Here is a 24,100-nt window from a genome sequence, read left to right as displayed (position 1 = left end):
CTGGCTAACTTCTGTATTTTTTGTGGAGATGGGGGTTTCACCATGTTGGCCAGAGTGGTCTTGAACTCCTGATCTCAGGTGATCTGCCTGCTTTGGCCTCCCAAAGTGCTGGGATTACAGGTGTGAGCCACTGCACCCAGCCAATATTCTTAATTTATAAAGAACTATTTACATATTAATAATTTAAGCTACATTCCAAGTTTAAAATAGATACAGACATTTCACAAAAGACATACGACTGACAAATAAACATGGTAATGTGATCCAATACAGAAGAAATTTTACCAAACTATAAGCAGCTGTTATTTGGGGACACTGGGATTCTTTCTATTTTTCAGTAGTTTCAGTATAAATTACTTTTATAATAAGGAAAACTATAAATATAACATTTAAAGCCACCCAGTACGTTAGTATAGTGCTTCTAGGATATTATTTGATTATATTCATCAAGTCATAAAAATACACTTAATTATTAAATTAGTATTTCCATTTCTAAAAATTTGTCCTGGGAAAATAATTGTGAAGATCATGGAAGGGGAAAATATCTTCATGAATATGTTCCTTGTTGTATTGTTTATTATAATGAAACATTAAAATCTAAATTTTTAAGAATTATCACATATATTAGGTAGCCATTAAACCTGTTATAATATTAGGTAGCCATTAAAAATAATAATCACAAAGACTTTCAACTCATGTAGGGAGAAAGTTGATATATGAAATAAGAAATACAGAATGAAAAATTGTATCTATATTATAATTACATCTATTTAAAGACATGCATGAAATATAAATATACCTTAGAAGGAAAAATATAAAAAGTAAAATAGCTATGTTAATGTTTTAAATGTGTTACATTAGTAAGATTGTGAGGGGTTTTCTTCCTATTCTATTTTGTCGTGAAAACTGGGAGAAAGGAAAAAAACCATCCAAGATGCATACAGAGAAAGAAGAAAATAAAAATAACTCCGTGTCTCTTTTATTCCCTATTTGTGTCTCCTATAGAAATTTTATCTCCTCTTCTCAGCAAAAAGCTGTATTATCTACTCCTGTGATTGAGATATGACGTCTGTAGTTTACCTTGAAATGCATCCAAATAAAGATGGATTAATAGATGCATAGATATGTGATAAAATATAGCAAAGTGTTAGCAATGATGGAATTGAGATGGTTTTTTCAACTTTTCTGTATTTTTGAAAAACATTCATGATAAAATGTTAGAAGTAAATGATTTTGAATGCCCTTTAGGAGAAAATGAGAAAAATAATAGCTAACTGTTAAAGTTACAAGTGATACTCACTAAGGAATTATTTTTATTTCCTATCTGCATTGTAAATCAACATGTATACCGACCACCTCTGAGATACTGTCCTTAACAAGGTAGCATGCATCTGAAATAAACTGTGATCTCATGTTTCTCTCTCTCTCTCTCTCTAGCTACTTTGTTTTCCTTTATCTTACAAAAGATAGTCGTTTCCTCACCATAAATATTATGAACAAGACTACTTCTGAAGTGTGGTTGATAGATGGCCTGAGCCCTTGGGACCCACCAGTGCTTATTCAGAAGCGAATACATGGGGTCCTTTACTATGTTGAACACAGAGATGATGAATTATACATTCTCACTAATGTTGGAGAGCCTACAGAATTTAAGGTAATCCTAGATGCTCCTTGTTCCCATTTGGGCTGTTAAGAAGTATCACACTTTGATCAACAACATTTCTTGCTCCCAGAGCTCATTGTTTTATAAATTGATGCCACTTTCCTATGTATAACCAATCCCATTTCTTTTCCCTTGAGCTAATGCTTCTACATATTTTCATTGTGCCTAAAAAGTTAGTAAGTAAAACATATTCTGTCCTGAGTTTATGTTATCAAAATAAAACTTAGTAGCTTAAAAGAGCAAACTTATAAACTCGTGATTTTATGAGTTGGCAATTTGGATTGATCTCAGCTAGGCAGTTCTTCTGCTGGTATCAGCTAAGCTCACTGATGTATCTGTAGTCAATCAGCTAGCTGTCAATGCCCTCACTCAAATGTCCAGTGGTTGGCTAAGCACTGGGTCATACTGTCTCGCCACCCAGCAGGCTAGTCAGGACTCATTCATATGGTGATGGTCACATTTTATCCCTGATGTAGAGTTAGTTCCTTCAGCTCTTCATAAAATAGTGAGGACTAGTACGGTCTAGTTCTCAGTGATTTCATCTCTGGAATGCTGTAGCCTTCATGTTTTCTTACCTGTATGTCTTCTAACTTTGTTCCATGTAGCTAATGAGAACAGCAGCTGATACCCCTGCAATTATGAATTGGGATTTATTTTTTACAATGAAGAGAAATACAAAAGTGATAGACTTGGACATGTTTAAGGATCACTGTGTTCTATTTCTGAAGCACAGCAATCTCCTTTATGTTAATGTGATTGGTCTGGCTGATGATTCAGTTCGGTCTCTAAAGGTATGTTTAATTTTCAGAAGTTAATACTATTAATCAAAATATATATGCAGTTTAGTTTAACAGAACATCACATTTTGAATAGTGGCAGCAGTGTTCTTTTTCTTAAAAGGAATTTAATTTAAATGGAATTTAGCAAACTCACTGTTGGGTTTAGGAGGGTTATCTTAGAATTACTTAGAGGATCTTGCTTTTTATGCAGTTTTACTTAAAACAGTGTCTTATGGCATGGACTTCAGAAGTAGAGTTAAGTGCTAATATTTCTCTTTCTGTATTTCTCTATACCTCATATATCTCTGCAACTTTAGGTATAGCAATAACTCAGGCCAAACTTGGTAACTAGTGCCTAAACACTGACTGCTGCTCCCCCGTCCCACATCCCCAGAGGGACAGTAGTGGTACCCACTGTGTTTTTAGCCACTACATGCTTGTGTCTGCATCATCTTCTCTCTGCCAGTTTTCTTATCCACGGGGAATGCAGTGAGCAAACTTTGGTTTCTTTCAATGTAGGAGTAGCAGTGATCGCTACAGCAGCACAGAAGGGTAATAGTGGCAAGACTGCTTGGCAAGCTGACTAGTTGATACTGCTTGTGGCTACCAGGAAAGATAACCTGCCTTCACAAGTGAACTTCCTAAAATTGGTGAATGACAACCTTATTGCCTAGTTTTAAAGCAGCATTAACATGTGAGTTAAGGTAGTAGGCACTGAAGGGAAGAGGATGGCTTCCATTTTGTTTGATATGAAAAGAGTTATTGAGCCAGTTGATGAGCAAACAGCATAGACCACTGATATGTCCCTAACTCCAGTATTGTTAAAACTCCTGTCAAAATGCAATTTCAATCAATTCAGTGGCTTTTTATTGAACTTTTATGTGCACAATACTGTATCGGGCATTATAGAGTCGAAAGCTGTTAAAGTAGAATATCCTAGCCTTAAGGAGGATATAGTTAATAAGATTAGACTAGTACACAAAGGTCAAGTATATCATGGATTTAAATAAGTAATATCAAAAACATAAAATGTGCTGTGGGGCTCAAACTAGAGAAAGAAGGCCCAGGCAAGCTTTTGGTAAAGTTGGTTGAATGTGAAATAAACCAAAGAGGAGAGATAGGATTTTGACAGGTAGAGAGGGGATGGTATTCCAAGATGAGAAAGCCATCAAATGAAGCGCTGTGCTCTGACATTCAGAAAATGTTCGGGGAACTGTTAATTGTTCTGTTTTATTAAAGCGCTATACATTTCTGGGGGATGAAGCCATGATTTGACTTTTTGTGAGTGTCAATTTGAGGAATTTATTAACAAATTATGAAAGGTAACATTTGAAGTTTTTGAGCAAGGGAATGGTTTGAGGAGTGACAGCCATATTAGGATACACTAAACCAAAAAGAAGTAAGCAACAGGAAGCTAGTTTTGAGATTGTTTTATTGGTATAAATAAGATATAACAAGGACCTGAAACAACTGAAATTCTCCAACTACTCCCTAAAATCAGAAGATCAAATGTAATGTCCAGTCTCTTAGGACACTATGTAAGTATCCTAAAACCAAAATGGTGATTGACTTGAGGTATTTCCTTATTGTCTTCATCTGCTGGCGTGCAAAGTATTTCTTTTCACTTGCTAATTTTTAAAATTTTAATATTATTATTTTAGATAGTATTTCTTTATTTTAACTTTTATTTTACTTTCAGGGGTACATGTGCAGGTTGGTTTAATAGATAAATTGTGTGTCACAGGGGTTTAATATACCTATTATTTTGTCACTCAGGTAATAAGCATAGTACACAATAGGTAGTTTTTCAGTCCTCACCCTCCTTTAACCCTCACGTAGGCCCCAGTGTCTGTTACTCTCTTCTTTGTGTCTATATGGACTCAAATGTTTCGCTCCCACTTTTAAGTGAGAACATGTGGTGTTTGATTTTCTGTTCCTCTGTTGGCTTGCTTAGGATAATGGCCTCCAGCTTCATCCATGTTGCTGCAAAGAACATTATCTTTCTTTTTTACGGCTGCGTAGTATTCTGTGGTGTATCTGTACCACATTTTCTGTATGCAGTCTATCACTGATGGACATTTAGGTTGATTCCATGTCTTTGCTATTGTGATGAACATAATGTGTGCATGTGTCTTTATGGTAGAGCGATTTGTATTCCTTTGGTTATATACGCAATAATGGGACTGCTGAGTCAAATCATAGTTCTGTTTTACATTCTTTGAGAAATTCCCAAACTGCTTTCCACAGTGGCTGAACTTACATTTCCACTAGCAGTGTATAAGCTTTCCCTTTTTTCTACAGCCTCACCAGCATCTGTTATATTTTAACTTTGTAACTACAGTCATGCTAACTGATGTGAGATGGTATCTCATTGTGGTTTTGATTTGCATTCCTCTAATGATTAGTGATGTTGAGCATATTGTTTTCATATGCTTGTTGGCTGCATGTATGTCTTCTTTTAAAAATGTCCGTTCATGTCCTTTGCCCACTTTTTTATGGTGGTGGGTTTTTTTTCTGTTTTTGTCTGTTTTGCTTGTTAATTTAAGTTCCTTATAAATTCTGGATACTAGACCTTTGTCAGATGCATAATTTGTGAATATTTCCTCCCATTCTGTAGGTTGTCTATTTACTCTGTTGATAGTTTATTTTGCTGTACAGGAGCTCTTTAGTTTCCATTTGCCAATTTTTGGTTTTGTTGCAATTGCTTCGGCATCTTTGTCATAAAAATCTTAGCCCTTGTCTAGAATTATATTTCCTAGGTTTTCTTCAAGGGTTTTTATAGTCTTAGGTTTTACATTTAAGTCTTCAATTCATCTTGAGTTGATTTTTATATATGATGTAAGGAAGGGATCCAGTTTTCCATCTTCTGCCTATGGCTAACCATTTACATGTTAACTGGTGCTAAATTTAGACATTTTCAGTTGGGAAACTGGTGGAGCATCTATTCTTATTTCAATCTGTATGAATAGGAATGGGAGAGGATATATAATTTCTAGCAATGCACTTGTTACAACAAAATTCTATGTCAGGAAAGTTAGAAATGTCATGTGGAGTTTACTCTGCTATATGATTTGACTTCTAAGTAAATAATGACCTTTTATATTTTTTGTATTCTTATTTTAAAGATATGCACCAGTTTCCATGGTTTTAAATTCCATTAGAACAAACATTATGCCTTTAATTTATTCTGTATCTTCTATCTCTTCATTTTCTGACCCTTCCCAAATGATAGTACCTATTATGACTTGTATAATGTTCTAGTCCTCATCAAGTGGAATTAAATATTACTTGATCTTTCTGGTTAGTACCTGGTATATAATAAAGAGAATTTTATAGATCAGACCATTTTTATGAACCTGGATAATATTAATTAATATCCACAGATAGTGCCATACACAAAAGACAAAATATTTAACCAAAGTGTGAGTGCATTATAAAATATTTCTATATGTAATATCTCTGCCTAGTGGGCACTTGACTAAAAGATCTTTTTAAATTCAATCTCAGCCTATAATCCCAGCACTTCGGGAGACCAAGGCAGGCGGATCACCTGAGGTCAGGAGTTCAGGACCACCCTGGCCAACATGGCAAAACCTTATCTCTACTAAAAATACAAAAAATATAAAATACAAAAAATACTAAAAATACAAAAACTAGCCAGGCATGGTGGCAGGCGCCTATAGTCCCAGCTATTCTGGAGGCTGAGGCAGGAGAGTTGCTTGAACCCGGAAAGTGGAGGCTGCAGTGAGCCGAGATCACGCCACTGCATTCCAGCCTGGGTGCAAGAGCAAGACTCCGTCTCTAAATAAATAAATAAATTCTGTCTTAGCAATAGAAATGTAAAACCCTTCACGTACTCGCCTCCTATCCTTGGTCATCATGCCATCAGTATTTTCTGGAAGTATTTTTTTTTTTTGGTCACAAAAAGAAGTTATGATATTTAATTGAGGCCAGTTGGGACGTTTTTTGCTGTATGCTAACATCAGTTTTATTTAGAGGAGGTATCTGCATACTCAGGCCACTTTTCTTTTGGCATGTATGTCTTAATCATTCTTTTGATGAAATAACTATAGTTTGCTGTTAGAATGCTAAAACTGAACCTGTTTCTGTCAGGTATCTAAGGAATGTCTCCCTTTCTCCTGGCCTACATCCTCTCTGGTGCTGTCCATTAATATACACAGATACACTGCAGGCTTATCTCAATAGGAAACTAACTTAAGATATCCTTGAGTTAGTTAATACTTATATCTGCATTAGCTGGATGAACTTTTAAAAGTCCATAGCCATGAAACAGTTTTTATTATGATTAAAACATTAACGTTGGTCCCATTAGTTTTAGAGAAACACCAAAAATACTTTTTGGTTTACTGGAACCACTTGGTTTAAAGCTAAGACAGCTTACTACATGGGTCACATAGAGACTCTCCTGAAGTCTCACCAAAGGGCAGAAAAACTTGAGCTTCCATGGGCTAAGGAACCTTGTACCCTCACTCTGAGGCCTGGTTATGAGGTTTGTAGCAGTGCTTCCTTTTTTTCCCTCTCAAGTCTCAGTTTGCTTGCTTATAACTGCTACCAGATTTCTCAATTTTTGTTTACATTTTACTCTCCAGTTATGGCTTAAATTTATCCTTTAAAGCCTTTAAAAGTTATCCTTTAAAACAACCCTCAATGTGAGAAGCATACATTAGGAACTTTTAGAGATTGCAACTAATGTGTTTCATGAAAATAGATTTTTTTTTTCTATTAAGAAGAAGAAATTTGCTTAGAGAACGTAAACTCTGGCTACAGTTGCTGCAGGTGGAATGGTATCCTCTTTATGCACAAATCCCCGGCTGCCCTTTTTCAATAGTGCCCACCAGTGTTGTTTCTGTGCCTCTGATTTTCTAAGGAATTTGCTCTTTCTACAATTACTCAGGGAAAGAAAGGCAATTTTCTTTTAATATTCTGCCTCTCAGTACCATTTCTAACACTCTGTCAACCTGCTTACCAGAGTTCTTTAAAAGGTGTAAGAGGGATGTTAGTGGAAGGCTTGAAGCTGGACCCTGCTGCTCTAAGAGAATAAATTTTGATTCCTTTCCTTTTTTCTTAAAGTTAAGAACTTTGAGTATAATAGCTGTGAGTCTCTCAGAGTGGATGTGCCAGAAAAGGTTTTGTTCTGCACAATGGTTAGCCTAGGAGCTAAAAGTTAGAAACAAATTGCAAATGCCTTAATGCTGCTGAGCCCGTTTATAGCCCTGAAATAATAACTGTCATCACTGTGGCTATCCAGGCAGCAGGGTAAGAACTGGTGGGTAAATTATGAAAAACACACTCATGTGAGGGATTTCACGTTCTTTGAGAATGGAGATCTTGGCAGTGTCGGTAGGTTCTGGAATTACTATTTGATTTGCTCTTATTCTTCCGTTTTACTATTTTATTATCCAAGCTTATACCCCAAAATAAACTTTTATGTTAAAGCCAATTTCATGTAAAGCTAGAATCATGATAAATCATTTTCCTACAGTTTGTCTTATTTTATTGGTCATTAATGTACAGTTTTGTTTTTTATTTGAAATATACTTTGTTGTGATAAAGTAATCCTTGAATGAGGCATCATGTGGTAACAAAAAGTAAACTACATATCCACATCATCTTGTTTGGAGAAGACTTAGAAATTTAATTAATGATACTTGGTGGCCTAAATAAAGAATAAAAATAGCTGTTTTATTTCTTTAGCTCCCTCCTTGGGCCTGTGGATTCATAATGGATACAAATTCTGACCCAAAGAACTGCCCCTTTCAACTCTGCTCTCCAATACGTCCCCCAAAATATTACACGTACAAGTTTGCAGAAGGCAAACTGTTTGAGGAAACTGGGCATGAAGACCCAATCACAAAGACTAGTCGTGTTTTACGCCTAGAAGCCAAAAGCAAGGTAGGTCTTGTAATCTTCACTTTCAGCTCCCATTTACCGAAAGCATACTGTTTGCCAGATGCTATGCAATTGTTGGAGTTACATTAGCACGGTTTCCTAACGTAGATTTCTTAGACCATAGTTAATACCCAAATGACTTTAGGGGTATGTGAATTTTTTTTTAACATTAATACTCATGTTTGTTTTAACATGGATTAGAAAATTTATAGCATGTCAAGCTTTTTATTTTACATGTTGTTTATGTCTGATTTTTTAAAGTTGATTTTAAGAAAAAATTAATAGTCAGAGTTGGTATGTAGTTATGGTAAAAATTGTGAAGGTGGCTAGAGTAAACTAGACTGATACAGTCCCTGCCCTCATGGAGCTTACATCTAGCAGGAAAGATGACATGTTTAAAAAGTCATTAATAACGTACTGACTGCTGCAAAGGAAGACATACTGAGTACAGTGGGAGCATAGAGCAAAGGGATTTTACCTAGTCTAGAGAGATCAGGGAAGTTTTCTCCAAGGAAGTTATGTCTCAGGTAAGACCACTAGGATGGTTAAGAGTAAACTAGAAAGGAGACAGGGGATTCCATTTTGTACAGAGGCCCTGAATTTGGGGAGAAATTATAAAATTCAAGAAGTGTAGGACTGGCCAGGTGCAGTGGCTCATGCCTGTAATCCCATTGCTTTTGGGAGGTGGATCACAAGGTCAGGAGATCAAGACCAGCCTGGCCAACATAGTGAAACCCCATCTCTACTAAAAATACAAAAAATTAGCTGGGCGTGGTGGCAGGTGCCTGTAATCTCAGCTACTTGGGAGGCTGAGGCAGGAGAATCCATTGAACCCAGGAGGCGAAGGTTGCAGTGAGTCAAGACCTTGCCACTGGCACTCCAGCCTGGGCAACAGAGCGAGACTCCATCTCAAAACAAAAAAAGAAGTGTAGGGCTAGGCACAGTGGCTCAAACTTGTAATCCCCACACTTTGGGGAGCCAAGCTGGGAGGATCACTTGAGCCCAGAAGTTAGAGACCAACCTGGGCAATATAGTGAGACATCTCTACAAAAACCAAAAATATTAGCCAGGCATGGTGGCATATGCTTGTAGTCCCTGCTTCTTGGGAAGCTGATGTGGGAGGATTGCTTGAGCCCAGGAGGTTGAGGCTGCAGTGAGCTGTGATTACGCCATTGCATTCCAGCCTAAGTGACAGAGTAAGATCCTGTCTCAGAAAAAATCAAATATAAAGGAGGCCATTATGGTCAAAATCAAGTAAAAGAGGGAAGATTGGCAGGGTGAGGAGTAGAGAGAGAAGAGACATAGAAAAGGAAATAACAAATATCCATATTCCAGGTATACTCAATATATAGAATTTACAAATTTGTGCAAGTAGGGAACAAATTAATATATAAACTATAGCCTTGAATTTAAGGAGTCATCAGACTTTAGCATATCATATATCAGATAATTTCACGTGTGCCGACACAATGAATTACAACACAAGCCTTTTATTCTTAGGAATTTTTTTCTTTAATTCATTTGTTTTTCTCTGAAAATCTTTAAATATTAATATTTTTATATTACAAAAGCAATACATGCTTGTTGAAACAGATGCAAAAATACAGAACAAATAAATCTTAAATGACTGCTTCTCAGTACCATTTGCTTGCTGCACCTCTTAGAAATAATCATTATGGCTGGGCACAGTGGCTCACGCCTGTAATCCCAGCACTTTGGGAGACTGAGGCGGGTGGATCACGAGGTCGGTAGATCAAGACCATCCTGGCTAACACGGTGAAACCTCGTCTCTACTAAAAATACAAAAAATTAACCGGGTGGTGGCGGGCGCCTATAGTCCCAGCTACTTGGGAGGCTGAGGCAGGAGAATGGCGTGAACCCGGGAGGCGGAGCTTGCAGTGAGCCGAGATCGCGCCACGGCACTTCAGCTCTGGGTGACAGAGCGAGACTCTGTCTCAAAAAAAAAAAAAAAAAAAAGAAATAATCATTGTTAGCCACTTAGTGTATTATCTTTTACATAAGGTTTTGTTTGGTTTTACAAACATGGAATTATACTAGTCTATCAAAATGTTATAACTGTTGGACCCGAAATGGAAAGAACAGTTAAGCGCCATGTTCTTGGAGAGCCAAGAGGGGAGAAGAGAAGCAGCTGCTGAATGGAAGCTGCTGTACCTTTCCACAGGCATTTTAGTACTGCTGGCAAACCCAGATCCAGCCCATCACAGGACTAGCTACTCTTTTACCTCTTCCTTTCAAAAGTTTTCAACAAGCAAGTTTTTCTGATTGTATAATTGAAGTTGGGAAAGAGGTGAGGGGCAAAAAGACCCATATTGTTTTATAGAAATTAATCTACATCAAGTTTTATAAAAGTGAATCTTACTAAAAGTGACAGTTAACAATGTCATAACAACGTGGGTATTTTAAAGAAGAATGAGAGGAGGATTTCCTCCTTATTTGATAATATTTTGATGTCTCCAGTTATTGCCCCAAAGTGAAGTTTTCAAAATGAGAATGAAAATACGGAGAGTGGCTTGGTTATATTATTTATTTTCTTTATGTAAACTAGTGCTATTTCATTAGTTTAAGCAGAGTGAAAACCAATTTATCTTTTTTCTGTGGAAGGTAGATCTTTTGTCTGTTCAGAGACTGCCTAGTTTCAATCAACTGGAATTGATGAGTTTGAGCTAATTGGAGGATGCTTACATAGCCTACAAGTAACTTAGTACCTCCACAAATAATTTAACTTACTTTAACCCTACAAAGAATTTTACCTAAAAATTTTAAAAGCACTTTAAATTTTTTTTATTTATTTTATTTTTATTTTTATTTTATTTATTTATTTTTTTAAGACAGAGTCTTGCTTTGTCGCCCAGGCTGGAGTGCAGTGGCATGATGTCTGCTCACTGCAAGCTCCGCCCCCCTTGGTTCATGCCATTCTCCTGCCTCAGCCTCCCGAGTAGCTGGGACTACAGGCTCCCACCACCACACCCAGTTAATTTTTTTGTATTTTTCGTAGAGACGGGGTTTCACAATGTTTGCCAGGATGGTCTCGATCTCCTGACCTAGTGATCTGCCCGCCTCGGCCTCCCAAAGTGCTGGGATTTACAGGCGTGAGCCACCACGCCTGGCCTAATTTTTTTTTAAATAAAGTTAAATGGGCCTTTGAAGAGGATTGTGGTAGTTATCAGTAACGTCAGTAAGATTTCAAGTCTTAATGGTTGAGAATTCTGACTACAGAGGATAAAAAATTGAGTATCTACAAATATGCTGACTAAAGTCAGATACTCAAAAGTGAGAAATGTCAATATCTAGCTCTAGGCATAGGAAAAATGCTATACTAGGAATTCTAACCTTAGTAAGTATTTTGGTTTCATCTGAAAACTTAAAATTAGAGTTATAGTGGGTGGTGAAGAACTCTTTAAAATTACATTATTGTCATGAAAAGCTGCATTTAATAAAATGTTTTCAGGCCAATCTTGCTGCTCTTTTCTGGTTAATACTATAGGACAGCAAGGTAGCTGAAACCAAAAGCCATGGTGTATTTTTAGAGACCATCATTCTTTTTCTTAAACAAATTTGTGCTCAATATCAATAGGTAGCACATAAGTGGGGACACTGCACCTCAGTGAATTTTAAATTGAGATAAAATGTTATTATAAAAGACTCTTCTTTACATACATAGTACTTCTTCATTTCTAGGATGGAAAATTAGTGCCAATGACTGTTTTCCACAAAACTGACTCTGAGGACTTGCAGAAGAAACCTCTCTTGATACATGTATATGGAGCTTATGGAATGGATTTGAAAATGAATTTCAGGCCTGAGAGGCGGGTCCTGGTGGATGATGGATGGATATTAGCATACTGCCATGTTCGGTGAGTCAGTATATTTTACCTGGCATGTAAGTGCTAGACCATTTTGACAGATGTCAAGAATAGCAATGTATCAGGGAACAAAAGCTTATTTAATATTTTCATTTTTATTACTCAATTTGTGTATTCCTAAACCAGTGCTGGTAAAACTTGATTCTGTAACAGATTAGTTGATCCAAAAAGCAAAAGGATAGGTTGTTAGGATTTTTGCATAGATGTACCAGACTCTATACTTACTTAGTAACATTATTATTTCCATTCAGTTCTCCTGAATTTAGGTTTAAGTAGCCTCTAAATCTGAACTGTTTTCCATTTAACTTCCATTTTATTTCAGCTGTTTTCAAGACACAAATATTATTTTGTATTTCTGCTTAAAATTCTCCACCTCCCCATTTCTAGAACAAAGTCCAGATTCCCCAGTATAATACTCCTAATGGTCTGACTGATCTCTGTACTGGCATTTATCATCATATCCTTTTGTTTTTTGAGACAGAGTTTTGTTTTGTCACCCAGGATGGAGTGCAGTGGCACAATCTCAGCTCACTGCAACCTCTGCCTCCCGTTCAAGCGATTCTCATGCCTCAGGCTCCTGAGTAGCTGGAACTACAGGCACACACCACCACACCGTCTGACTTTTTTTTTTTTTTTTTTTTTTTTTTTGAGATGGAGTCTCGCTCTGTCGCCCAGGCTGGAGTGCAGTGGCGTGATCTTGGCTCACTGCAACCTCTGCCTCCAGCGTTCAAGTGATTCTCCTGCCTCAGCCTCCCGAGTAGCTGGGATTACAGGTGCCTGCCACAACTCCCAACTAATTTTTGTATTTTTAGTAGAGACAGGGTTTCACCATGTTGACCAGACTGGTCCCGAACTCCTGACCTCAAGTGATCACCCGCCTCAGCCTCCCAAAGTACTGGGATTACAGTCATGAGCCACCGCACCAGCCTCATTTTTTTGTATTTTAGTAGAGACAGGGTTTTACCATGTTGCCCAGGCTGGTCTCGAACTCCTGAGCTCAGGCAGTCCGCCCACCTTGGCCTTCCAAAGTCATGTCCTTTCATTTTATTTATTTTGTCTTTTTTTTTTTTTTTTTTTTTTGAGACGGAGTCTCACTCTGTCTCCCAAGCTGGAGTGCAGTGGCACGATCTCCGCTCACTGCAACCTCTGCCTCCCAGGTTCAAGTAATTCTCCTGCCTCAGCCTCGCGAGTAGTTGGGATTATAGGCACACACCATCACACCCAGCTAATTTTTTGTATTTTTAGGAGAGACAGGGGTTTCACCATGTTGGTCGGTCTGGTCTTAAACTCCTGACCTCAAGTGATCTGCCCACCTCAGCCTCGCAGTGTGCTGGGATTACAGGCATGAGGCACTGTGCCTGGCCCCCGAAGTCATGTCTTTTAAATGACATGCTCTGTCACCTCCTTGCCCTTACACACGCTGTGTCGTATCTGTGTCTTAATGCCTTTTCTTTGCCCTCTGGAAACTCAAATTTTTCCTTCACAACTCAGTTTAGGTATCATCTCCATAAAAGCATTTGTGTTCCTGACTCGTATATGTACCCCTCACCTGGTAGATGGATATTCTTTCCTCTGCTCCTATAATACCTTAAATACATTTGTGTTACAGCAGTGACCACATTGCTGGGGAAGTCATTGTTTTCTTACCCCACAAAATTACTATCTTCTCCAGGGTAGGGGATTTTCGTTTGTTTCTACTTTTATGGTCTGTACTTAATCCCTAATAAACGGGCAGGCACTCAAAACCTATTTGTTGAATCAATTCTGGATTGCCTATATCAGGAGTTGGCAAACCTTTTTCTCTAAAGAGCTACATAGTCACATTTTAGGCATTGTAGGCCACATACAGTTTCTGTTGCACATTCCTTGTTTTCACCCAACCTTTAAAAAGCAAAAACCAGTCTTAGCTCCAGGGCCACACAAAAACAGGCCTCCGGGTATAGTTTACTGACCCCAGCCTACATCATTAACGTTTTTTTTCCTCTAAAACTTTTTTGCCCTTCAATTTCAGGGGTGGTGGTGAGTTAGGCCTCCAGTGGCACGCTGATGGCCGCCTAACTAAAAAACTCAATGGCCTTGCTGACTTAGAGGCTTGCATTAAGACGCTTCATGGCCAAGGCTTTTCTCAGCCAAGTCTAACAACCCTGACTGCTTTCAGTGCTGGAGGGGTGCTTGCGGGAGCATTGTGTAATTGTAATCCAGAGCTGCTGAGAGCAGTGACTTTGGAGGTGAGTACGCTCTGTCTCTACTGTTTATGGAATGGGGGAGGTGTGAAGCCATAGGCTACTCTAAGAAAAAAATTTTTGTCCTGGCGCAGTGGTTCATGCCTGTAATTCCAGCACTTTGGGAAGCTGAGGTAGGCAGATTGCTTTCCAGGAGTTCAAGACCAGCCTAGGCAACATGGTGAGACCCAGTCTCTGCAAGAAATAAAATAAATTAAAAAAAAAAAAAAAACACCACTACCCAGGCTTGGTGGCGGCGCATACGTGTAGTATGTGGGAGGCTACTTAGGAGGCTGAGGTAAGAGGATGGCTTGAGAGGCTGAGGCTGCAGTGAACCACTGTACTCAAGCCTGGGCAACAGAATAAGACTCTGTGTCAAAAAAAGGAAAGAAAAACATTTCTGTTACAGTTTTACCATAGCATAGGAGTATAATAAAGCTTTTAAGTTTTAAACTCAGAATTATAGCTTGAGGAGAACTTCTGAAGTTATTTTAATCCAACTATTAACCCTTATTCTTCTCTGACAGTGTTCTTTATTATTTTTAAGGATTTCCACTGAAAGATAATTAATGACTATTTCCATTGCTCATTTGTATTTGTAAGCACCTTTAGAATTGGTGAAAAAGCACTGAAGCATATGAGTCCCAGTTGAGAAAGCCAGGCAGAGCATGCTGTGACTCTGGAAGGCACTGAGTCCTTTGGCTCCTGGTCACCTTGACAGGCTACTGCCTATCAACATTTCAGTCCTAGATTTATAGGCTCTTTATTTTTAGATAGTCCATTCTTAATGGTCGTTTGGGCATAGTTTTTCTGTATTTTAATTGAAATATCTTACCCTGTTCTGAAAATGATTATCTTTTCCCAGTGTCAAATATTATGAAGTAACATTAGAGCAGTTGGTTTCACTGCTATCATTCTCCTACTTCCTGGTTAGATGCTCTGAAAAATATCTCCTACTTCCTGGTTAGATACTCCCGTGACTGAGATGGGAGAGAGTAAATTATTTTCAAGATTTTTTATTTTGAGTTTGGGGAGTTTATACTGTGGGCTTGTAAATAAGTGTTAAATAGTAGTAGTCATCTGTAAGTCTATTTTTTAAAAACAGAAAAATGTGGAGAAAAAAACCTGTGCACAAATATAATAATGACAATTATTTATAGTTTAAGCAACTAGCTTTTGACTTTTAGAAATTTAAAGGGAAATAATGAGAAGGATATTTATCCTAGGTTGCTTATTATAGTAAAGAATAGGAGACAACCTTTTATACATGTATAAGTCAAAATTCTTAATTATAAGCACCAAAAATCAACCCTGACTACTTTAAGCAGAAAAGGGATTAAAGGGCATTAGGGAAATGTAGGTATGTTCAGACCAGTATTAGAGGCTACACAGCCAGAGGCATAGAATTGGCCCAATGAAACTATCACTGCCACCTCTGCCAAGCACAAATCACCTCACACTACCAGTGCAACTTCTAGAGCTGGATATAGCTGTGGCACTTTTGCCAGAATAAATTATCTGTGATCACTGCTTCTTTGAATCACTGACTTCCCATGCAGAGTGTAGAGCACATGTGTCTGGTTGGTAGACCCAACCAGAGTCACACATGGGTCACACAGCTACTCCCAAGCTGCAGGGAAAAATGGGAAAGAGAATGTCTAGCACTTAATATCTCTACAGTGAGAGGTAGGCTGTAGCTGACAAGGTCGGAGGTTTTTCAAATGCAAAATTCAGGTGGTAGGCAGCCAAAAAGAATTACAGATGACTCACTATACTTGGTTAATGTTAATACGAGGGAAAGCTAAAAGCATGTTAACAGAAGAAAACAAAGCTAAGTGAAAAATAAAGCCTTCATTTTTGTTGTTTTTGTGGGGTTTTTTTTTTTTTTTTTTTTTTGAGGCAGAGTTTTACTCTTTCACCCAGGCTGGAATGCAGTGGCGCATGAACACAGCTCACACAGCTCACATATCCTCCCACCTCAGCCTCCTGAGTGTCTGGGACTACAGGCATGTACCACCATGCCCTGCTAATTTTTGTGGTTTGTTGTTGTAGAGATGGGGTTTTACCATGTTGCCAGGCTAGTTTCAAACTCCTGGGCTCAAGTGATTTGCTCATCTCAGCCTCCCAACGTGCTGGGATTACAGGCATGAGCCACCATGTGCGACCCAGCCTTCGTTTTATTAAATGTTGTAACACTAATTATAAGCCAATGGGTTGTTTTTCTTTCACCTGGATATTTTCCAGAGTTTTTTACTTAGCGTTTTTTACTTTTAATATAAAATGTCCAACTGGTGAAAAAGACTTTATTCCTTGTTGTGTGTTTTTTTTCATTTAAAAGTTTTTAATTATGGTAAAATAACATAAAATTTACCATCTTGACCATTTTTAAGTGAATAGTTCAGTAGTGGTAAGTGCATTCATATGCTTATGCAATCAATCTCCAGAACTCGTTTTTCATCTTACAAAACTGAAACCCTGTACCGATTAAACAGCTCTCCATTTGCTTCTTCCCACAACCTCTTGTCTCTGTGAATTTGACTATTCAACACCTCACATAGGTGGAATCATACAAAATATACCTTTTTGTGACTGGTTTATTTCACTTAGATTATATCCTTGAGGTTCATCCATATTGTAGCATGTATCAGAATTTTATTCCTTTTTAAGGCTGAATAATATTCCATGTAATATTGTGTGTGTATACCACATTTTGCTTATTCATTCTTCGGTTAATGGACACTTGAGTTGCCTCCACCTTTTGGCTGTTGTGAATATGCTGCTGTGAACATAGGTATAGAGATCTCTTCAAGACCCTGCTTTCCGTTTTGGGGATTCTATGCCAGGAGTGGAATTGCTGGATCATATGGTAATCTTAAGCTTAACTTTTTGATGAACCACCATACTGTTTTCCGTAGCAGCTGCCCCATTTTACATTCCAACCACCAGTGTATCAGGTTTCTCCACATTATTGCCAGTACTTTTTTTTTTAATGACTAACCATCCTAATTGGTATGAGACAGTAGCATGTATTGGTTTTATATAAGTGAATAAAAGGTACTAAGCTAAAAATAAATATTGTGAAATTAGAAGATAAACCATTTCTTGTTATATAAGTATCATTTAAGGAGTCTGAAGACTTTAAAAGTAGGTTATAAATTACAGGCCCTGGTTAAGGACTGAGTATTCTAGCTCCTGGGAATCTACATGGCTTCTTATTTTCTCTCATATCAGTGTGTATATTCATAAAATATAATGTTTTTCTGAAACTCACTTACCAACCTCTTACTTGAAGTGTAAGTTTCTTTGCCTTTTTTTTAGGCACCTTTCTTGGATGTTCTCAACACCATGATGGACACTACACTTCCTCTGACATTAGAAGAATTAGAAGAATGGGGGAATCCTTCATCTGATGAAAAACACAAGAACTACATAAAACGTTACTGTCCCTATCAAAATATTAAACCTCAGGTAGTGAAAGACAATTGTGTTAGACTATCCTGAATTTACATAGAAGATAATAAAAAAATAACATCCCAGCTGAAGCAAAAATAGTAGGAGCTTTAGAGATGTTTCTACTTTTGATGCCCAGATATCTTCAGCACCATCTCTGCTCATGCTCCATGTTTAATACCTCAGGGGAATAGACTTATCATCATGCCTTAATTACTAAATTAGCTAAGGTCCTTTAGTCAAGAAAAGGCTATTCCAGATAACAAGTAGTCTACTACTGTAATACTGAGGCGCTCTCAAGATAGCAAGTGAGAAAAAGCATAGAGCACTTAGAGGGAAAAATTGGAGGTAATTATTTTTCATGGTCTCTATAGTGGAAAGGGACCATAAGAAATAATGTAAACTCTTTGTGCGTGTATTTTCTTTCAGCATTATCCTTCAGTTCACATAACGGCATATGAAAATGATGAACGTGTACCTCTGAAAGGAATTGTAAGCTATACTGAGAAACTCAAGGAAGCCATCTCGGAGCATGCTAAGGACACAGGTGAAGGTAGGAGACCCCCTAGAAGCAGGGATCATGGTCAGACTACTACCCACAGCACACTGGCTCAGAGGAATATAATTCAGGCTGCAGCCAAATCATCTGCCCAGGATTTAGGGCAAACAATTATTTTCCTATGTTGACTCCCAGCTTAAAGTGTATGTAACTACATAACTATACGTACACTGCCTCCCCTCTTTTTCAAAGGACAGTATTAAAATAGGCAGGACACAAATAAAAAGGAAATTTAAGAATCAAATATAACTTGGAGATGTACTGCCATACAATTATTAATTTATTTAACAATATTTATTGAGCCATTATTCTTGGGAATCTCTAAAAGACAGATTCTGAGATTTTTGTTTTGGGCCATCAGTGCCCGAACTGTTTAGCTGCTTGAATTTCCTCTAGATAGCTGTTTCAGCTTTATGAGATAAGACTCTCTCTTTTTTGCCTTGAAACTACATGCCAAGTCAGTCTCCCTGTATTCATCTCCATTTGTCCCTCCCATGCATTGCTGTAGTTGGTGTTTTCAGGGCATAAGACTCTCAGATTCCACAGGGCGGGTTGATCTCCTGGGTTTCAACCTTCTCCATGTGGCACCATATAGTCTGTTCCATATGGCCTCTTCCTGCTTTCCCTGTGTCAGAAGTTTGTCTTCTGCTGCTTGTCCCCTCCCATCTTTTTGTTGATGATGATGGTTTTTGCTTTTTATTCCTTTACTATTATTTGAACTGAGTACTCAAAGAAATGGGGAGAAATGGGTCTCAGTCTAAGATGCCAAAGAAGATCCTGTACAGTCTTCTAATTGTTCTACATGTTAACTCTTTCAGGCTATCAGGCCCCTAATATTATTCTAGATATTCAGCCTGGAGGCAATCATGTAATTGAGGATTCTCACAAAAAGGTATGTTATCAAGGCCCTCTTAGTGGACAGATTCCTGAACTAGATATATGTTGTTTTCAAGTTTTCAGTGGTTGCAGCAGGGTTTATGACAAAGCTACTTCACAAATGTCCTATCTCTGGGTGAGACCCAGGAGGGGAGGGAGGGACACTGTGTCAATCAATGTCATTCAAGAGAAATGTCTCTCTCCTGTACTTGATAAGTGAGCTCTGTTAAAGAAAATAATCTTAATTGTTGGATGCCTTCTGCCTCTGCCCCAAATGAAAGTATTCTTGCCATAAATTGCTGACTTCGGGGTTAGGTAAAGATGGATAAAGAGAAGCTTAAACAGTGGCATTTTACTACAAAGGCCTTCTATTTTATTTTTTTTAATGTGTTTCTTTTAGATTACAGCCCAAATTAAATTCCTGTACGAGGAACTTGGACTTGACAGCACCAGTGTTTTCGAGGATCTTAAGAAATACCTGAAATTCTGAAACACTACATTCAACTGGGAATTGGATATTGAAGTATTTCATAGTCTTGGAGGTAGCAAAAAAAAAAAAAAATTAATAACTTGAGATTTTTAAGTTATTAATTTTTTAAAATGTGCTTCTCCATCTAAATTTTGCTTAGTCTACATCTTACTTGCTTACACTGTTCTCTCCACTGATGCACATGCCCATTAACCTAGGAAAGTAGTTTTTAAATCATGCTCCTTAGAAGGACGTGGAGTAGAGGGAAGGGAAGGATTGGTGATAGCAGAACTCTAGGCCTCCCTTCCAGTCAGAACAGTTGAGCAGTTTACACATCAGTGTCCTGCCTCTTTGCTAGCAAATGCTTTTAGACACTGTGGCAGTGAGTCATCCTCTAATTTCTATGATTGCATTTTAAGGGAAAAGATAAAATTCTTCCGCTTAAAATTCGTTAAAGTTTTTGAATAATCTGGGGTCCTAATGTGTTCTGGTCATCCCTGATTGATGCTCTCTCAATAAAGTTATAAGCTCCTATAAGCGATAATTTACTTTTAAACTTTTTTTTCAAAACATTTGAGAACCTTTCTTAAAGCAGTTACGTTCAAGCTACAGAAATATCAAAGAATGATTGTTCACCAAGCAGCATGCTGTACATGAAGCTGTTACAAATGCTTACAATCCCAAAGAAACACCAGTGTCTTCATCTCTTCATAAAGGTGCCTAACACGAGGTATACAGTATGTTCAATACACTGGAATAGCATGCTCGATTGGAAACAAAGCATCTGTCTCTGAAAGCTGTTTGGCGATGAAGGAGATTCTTTGTGTTGTGTTCAAGGATGAGTCCCTCTCCCTTGTCCAGAAAAATACCACTTGTATCAACTTCACTGCCTTTGTTGGCAGAATTGGTACTTAACCTTATTCTCACTGTAGCGGGAAGGCCTGAAATCATATTCTGTAGATTTAACAGTGTTGATTCTCCAAAATTCAGAACCACGATAAAGATTCTGTCTATGCCATCCAGCTCTCTTGTGTACACAACATAGTGGCTGTCATTTCTCAAATGGCAAAACCAGCCCCTGTTGAGGAGTAGCTCATTGGCATGAAGTAGACTTAAGTCTTGATATAACTTCAAAGCCGATCTGGACTGAGTCTTTTGGACCTATTTTTTAAAAAAAGTATTTACATAAGTGTTTGATTCTAAGAATTGTTTGTAAGCATTTTTAATATATTTTAAGGAGTTATTTACCCAAAACACTTGCTTCAATTTTGCCCCTTATAATTGCCAAATTGTAAGCATCAATAAGTAGGTAAGAACAATTTATATAAAAACTAATAGAAATGACAAATTCAGAGTTTCGGCTTGTCTGGGAGTCAATAAGTACACACAGTGCTCTGCTACATTGTAGAGTTTCTGTAGAGACCAAATTTGACTCCACTTTAGGAATCCCAAAACAAATGTCCACGTCTAAGATGATGAATATTTAACTTGTGTAAAGTCACTCTGTGCTGCATTGTAACTGCCAGATGGCCAGAAGGAAAGCAACAGTGGACTTCTGAGGAATTGGGGTTTGTTCCCCTTTGTAGAATAATGTATAGATTGCTGTTGTGCGAAGATCACGTAACTTTAACAGGCATGTATTTCTTGCACAGCTAATAGAAGAGAAAGTTGAAAAAAGGATGCAAAATAAAAAGCTGCCTTAGGTGAAAGTTAGAAATTGTAGATTTTTTTTTTTTACCATAATAGTATGTGTTCATTAAAGATGATTTGGGTTTATTTTACAGCTATATAAAACATACCTAATTTGATGATGTACTTCTAACATTTCATGCATTTATTTTATTGCCTACATAATATAGCCTCCATAAACATTGACAAATGACAATATTCTGTTGAATGGTTGCACCATACTTAACCACACCCTTTCAATTTGACATTTGTGTTTCTAATATTTTCTATTTTTATTCCCCTACCCCCATTTTTGTATTAAGATTATCAGAAAGACAGTTTCTCAAGGAGTACGGGCACTTGATACACAATGCCAAATTATTCTTCATAAGAGCTGTTGCCAAATCAGTGATAATGTTCATTTAATTGTATTCTTGCCACCATGTTTACTGGGGTGGTAGTTGTTATTGTGGTTGTTATTGTTCTTTAGGGGTGGGTTCCCAATATGTGGTCTTTAAATAATTATCTAATAATGGGTGTTTGAAAAAAATGTTCTGTTTGTCAGGTACAAAGATATTTATGATACATGTATATGACTTGTCAAAGTTAACATTTTCTCTAGCCTTAGGTAATGCATGAAAGCACATGTTTCAGTGCCACTCACATAAGAAGTGCCCAGTAAGTGTTAGCTATTGTTGTCTACTTGAGTTATTACTTTCTAGAAGTATGTTGAAGTCTTTTTCTGTAATTGTGGATTTGTCTATTTTGCATTTGAGTATTTTCTATATTTTGAAGCTGTTAGATGCGTATTCATTTTTAGTGGAATGTTTTATCAATTTTTGAAAATTGCCTTTGTCTCATATAATGCTTTTCATATTGAACTATATTTTGTCTGCTATTAAATATTTCCAAGCCTGACTTTTGTAATTTTATATTTTATTCAATTACAAGAAAAATACATACTATAAAAAGGTTTTCTTCAACACCTTTCCATAGCTTCACAGTTCCCCTTGGAGACAGGCACTATATGTTCTTTTGTTTTTATGTATCATATGAAATGATACATTGTGTCTATGCAAATATGTTTACATATTTTTCTTTACACAATTGGTGACATGTTGCCATTCTATACTTTATTGAATACATGTTAGAAATGGTCTCATATCAATGTATATACAGCTCTCATTTTTAAAAGCTGCATACTGGGCCCATAGTTGATGGAACTGGTTTTCTGTTGATAAAATATTTAAATCATTTCTCACGTCTTCTATTCAAAACAAGTGTTGCAGGCTGGGTGAGGTAGCTCAGGCCATAATCCTAGCGCTTTGGGAGGCCAAGGCAGGCAGATCACCTGAGGTCAGGAGTTCAAGACCAGCCTGGCCAACATGGTGAAACACCATCTCTACTAAAAAATACAAAAATTAGCTAGGCATAATGATGTACACCTGTAATCCCAGCTACTCGGGAGGCTGTGGCAGGAGAATCGCTTGAACCTGGGAGGTGGAGGCTGCAGTGAGCCAAGATCACGCCACTGCATTCAAGCATGGGTGACAGAGCAAGACTCTGTCTCAAAAAAAAAAGTGTTATAGTTGAGATCCTTTGAATATTTATTGTGCACATGTTCACATATTTCTAAATACAAGTATGTAGGAATGGAATTATTAGGTCAAAAGATAACCATTTTTTGTGTTCATAACTAGCTGGGTTGCAAGCTTTCTATTTGCTTGCTATATCTTCATTTCAATTCTTTGTGTTTTGTGTTAGCAGTGTCTCTTGTGTCTGTGTTATGAGTGGTTTTATCTTTTAATAGGCTAATTTAACCCATTCATATTTGTAATTATTGTATAATTAGACATAATTCTGAAGCCCTATTTTATTTATATTGTTTGGGTTTTTTTCTATTAAGCTTTTTACTGGATTGACTATAATTTTCTTCTAGTGTTTTGAAAATTTGAAAATTTTTATATTTTATGTGTAGTGTTCCTTGAAAATAATTCTTCGAAAATTATTTTTGTGTCCTAATTTTACCATTAAAATTATGACCACTTTAAAATAATTTTTCTCAACATCTAGAACAATGCTGGCCAATAGAACTTTCTGTAAGGCTGGAAATGTTCTATATCAGTAGCTATGGCAGCTACTGAGCACTTGAAGTGTTAGTATGACATGGAACGGAATTTTTTTTTTTTTTTTTTTTTTTTTTTTTTTTTTTTTTTTTTACAAAATCTCCCTCTGTTGCCCAGGCTGGAGTGCAGTGGCATGATCATGGCTCACTGTAGCCTCAACATCCTGGCCTCAAGTGATCCTCCCACCTCAGCCTCCTGAGTAGTTGGGACTACAGGTGTGTGTCATGATGCCCAGGTAATTTTTTTTTTAAGAGATGGGTTCTTACTATGTTGCCCAGGCTGGTCTCAAACTCCTAGGATCAAGTGATCCTCCCACCTTGGCCTCCCAAAGTGCTGGGATTATAGGTGTGAGCCACTATACTCAGCAGGAACTAAATGTTTAATTTTATTTAATGTAATAGTCACAGTGGTTAATGGCTTCTGAACAGCTCAAATCTAGTTACTTTTGCCTGTGCAAAGCAAACACTGCTGTCTTACTTGCTTGCTCCTGTGTG

The 24,100-nt window shown here is 37.4% G+C and overlaps 2 protein-coding genes across 14 annotated transcripts in view; one reads left to right on the top strand and one right to left on the bottom strand.

Moving 5' to 3' along the window:
* LOC105464943 (prolyl endopeptidase like) overlaps positions 1-22,398 on the top strand; it is a 51,882-nt gene extending 29,484 nt beyond the window's left edge. For 7 of the 13 annotated variants that reach the window (XM_011713115.2, XM_011713104.2, XM_011713100.3 and 4 more), the window contains 9 exons: positions 1,438-1,654; positions 2,269-2,454; positions 8,158-8,355; positions 12,052-12,227; positions 14,248-14,464; positions 17,777-17,926; positions 18,338-18,461; positions 19,286-19,359; positions 19,744-22,398. In XM_011713115.2, the coding sequence (XP_011711417.2) occupies positions 1,438-1,654; positions 2,269-2,454; positions 8,158-8,355; positions 12,052-12,227; positions 14,248-14,464; positions 17,777-17,926; positions 18,338-18,461; positions 19,286-19,359; positions 19,744-19,833 (1,432 nt within the window). In that variant the 3' untranslated portion in view covers positions 19,834-22,398. Of the gene's footprint in view, positions 1-1,437; positions 1,655-2,268; positions 2,455-8,157; positions 8,356-12,051; positions 12,228-14,247; positions 14,465-17,776; positions 17,927-18,337; positions 18,462-19,285; positions 19,564-19,743 lie in introns of those variants that run through there. The other 6 variants (XM_011713110.3, XM_011713109.3, XM_011713106.3 and 3 more) reach the window with 2 other exon arrangements.
* The window catches only part of LOC105464944 (solute carrier family 3 member 1), a 47,492-nt gene continuing 42,118 nt past the window's right edge, over positions 18,727-24,100 (bottom strand). The window contains exon 10 of the mRNA XM_011713116.2: positions 18,727-20,973. Coding sequence (XP_011711418.2) covers positions 20,533-20,973 — 441 coding nt within the window. The 3' untranslated portion in view covers positions 18,727-20,532. The remainder of the gene's footprint in view (positions 20,974-24,100) is intronic.

Source organism: Macaca nemestrina, chromosome 13 (assembly GCF_043159975.1).
Source record: "Macaca nemestrina isolate mMacNem1 chromosome 13, mMacNem.hap1, whole genome shotgun sequence".
In the NCBI taxonomy this organism is placed as follows: Eukaryota; Metazoa; Chordata; class Mammalia; order Primates; family Cercopithecidae; genus Macaca; species Macaca nemestrina.
Note: the sequence above shows the minus strand (reverse complement) of the source record. Positions and strands in the feature narration are given on the sequence as shown.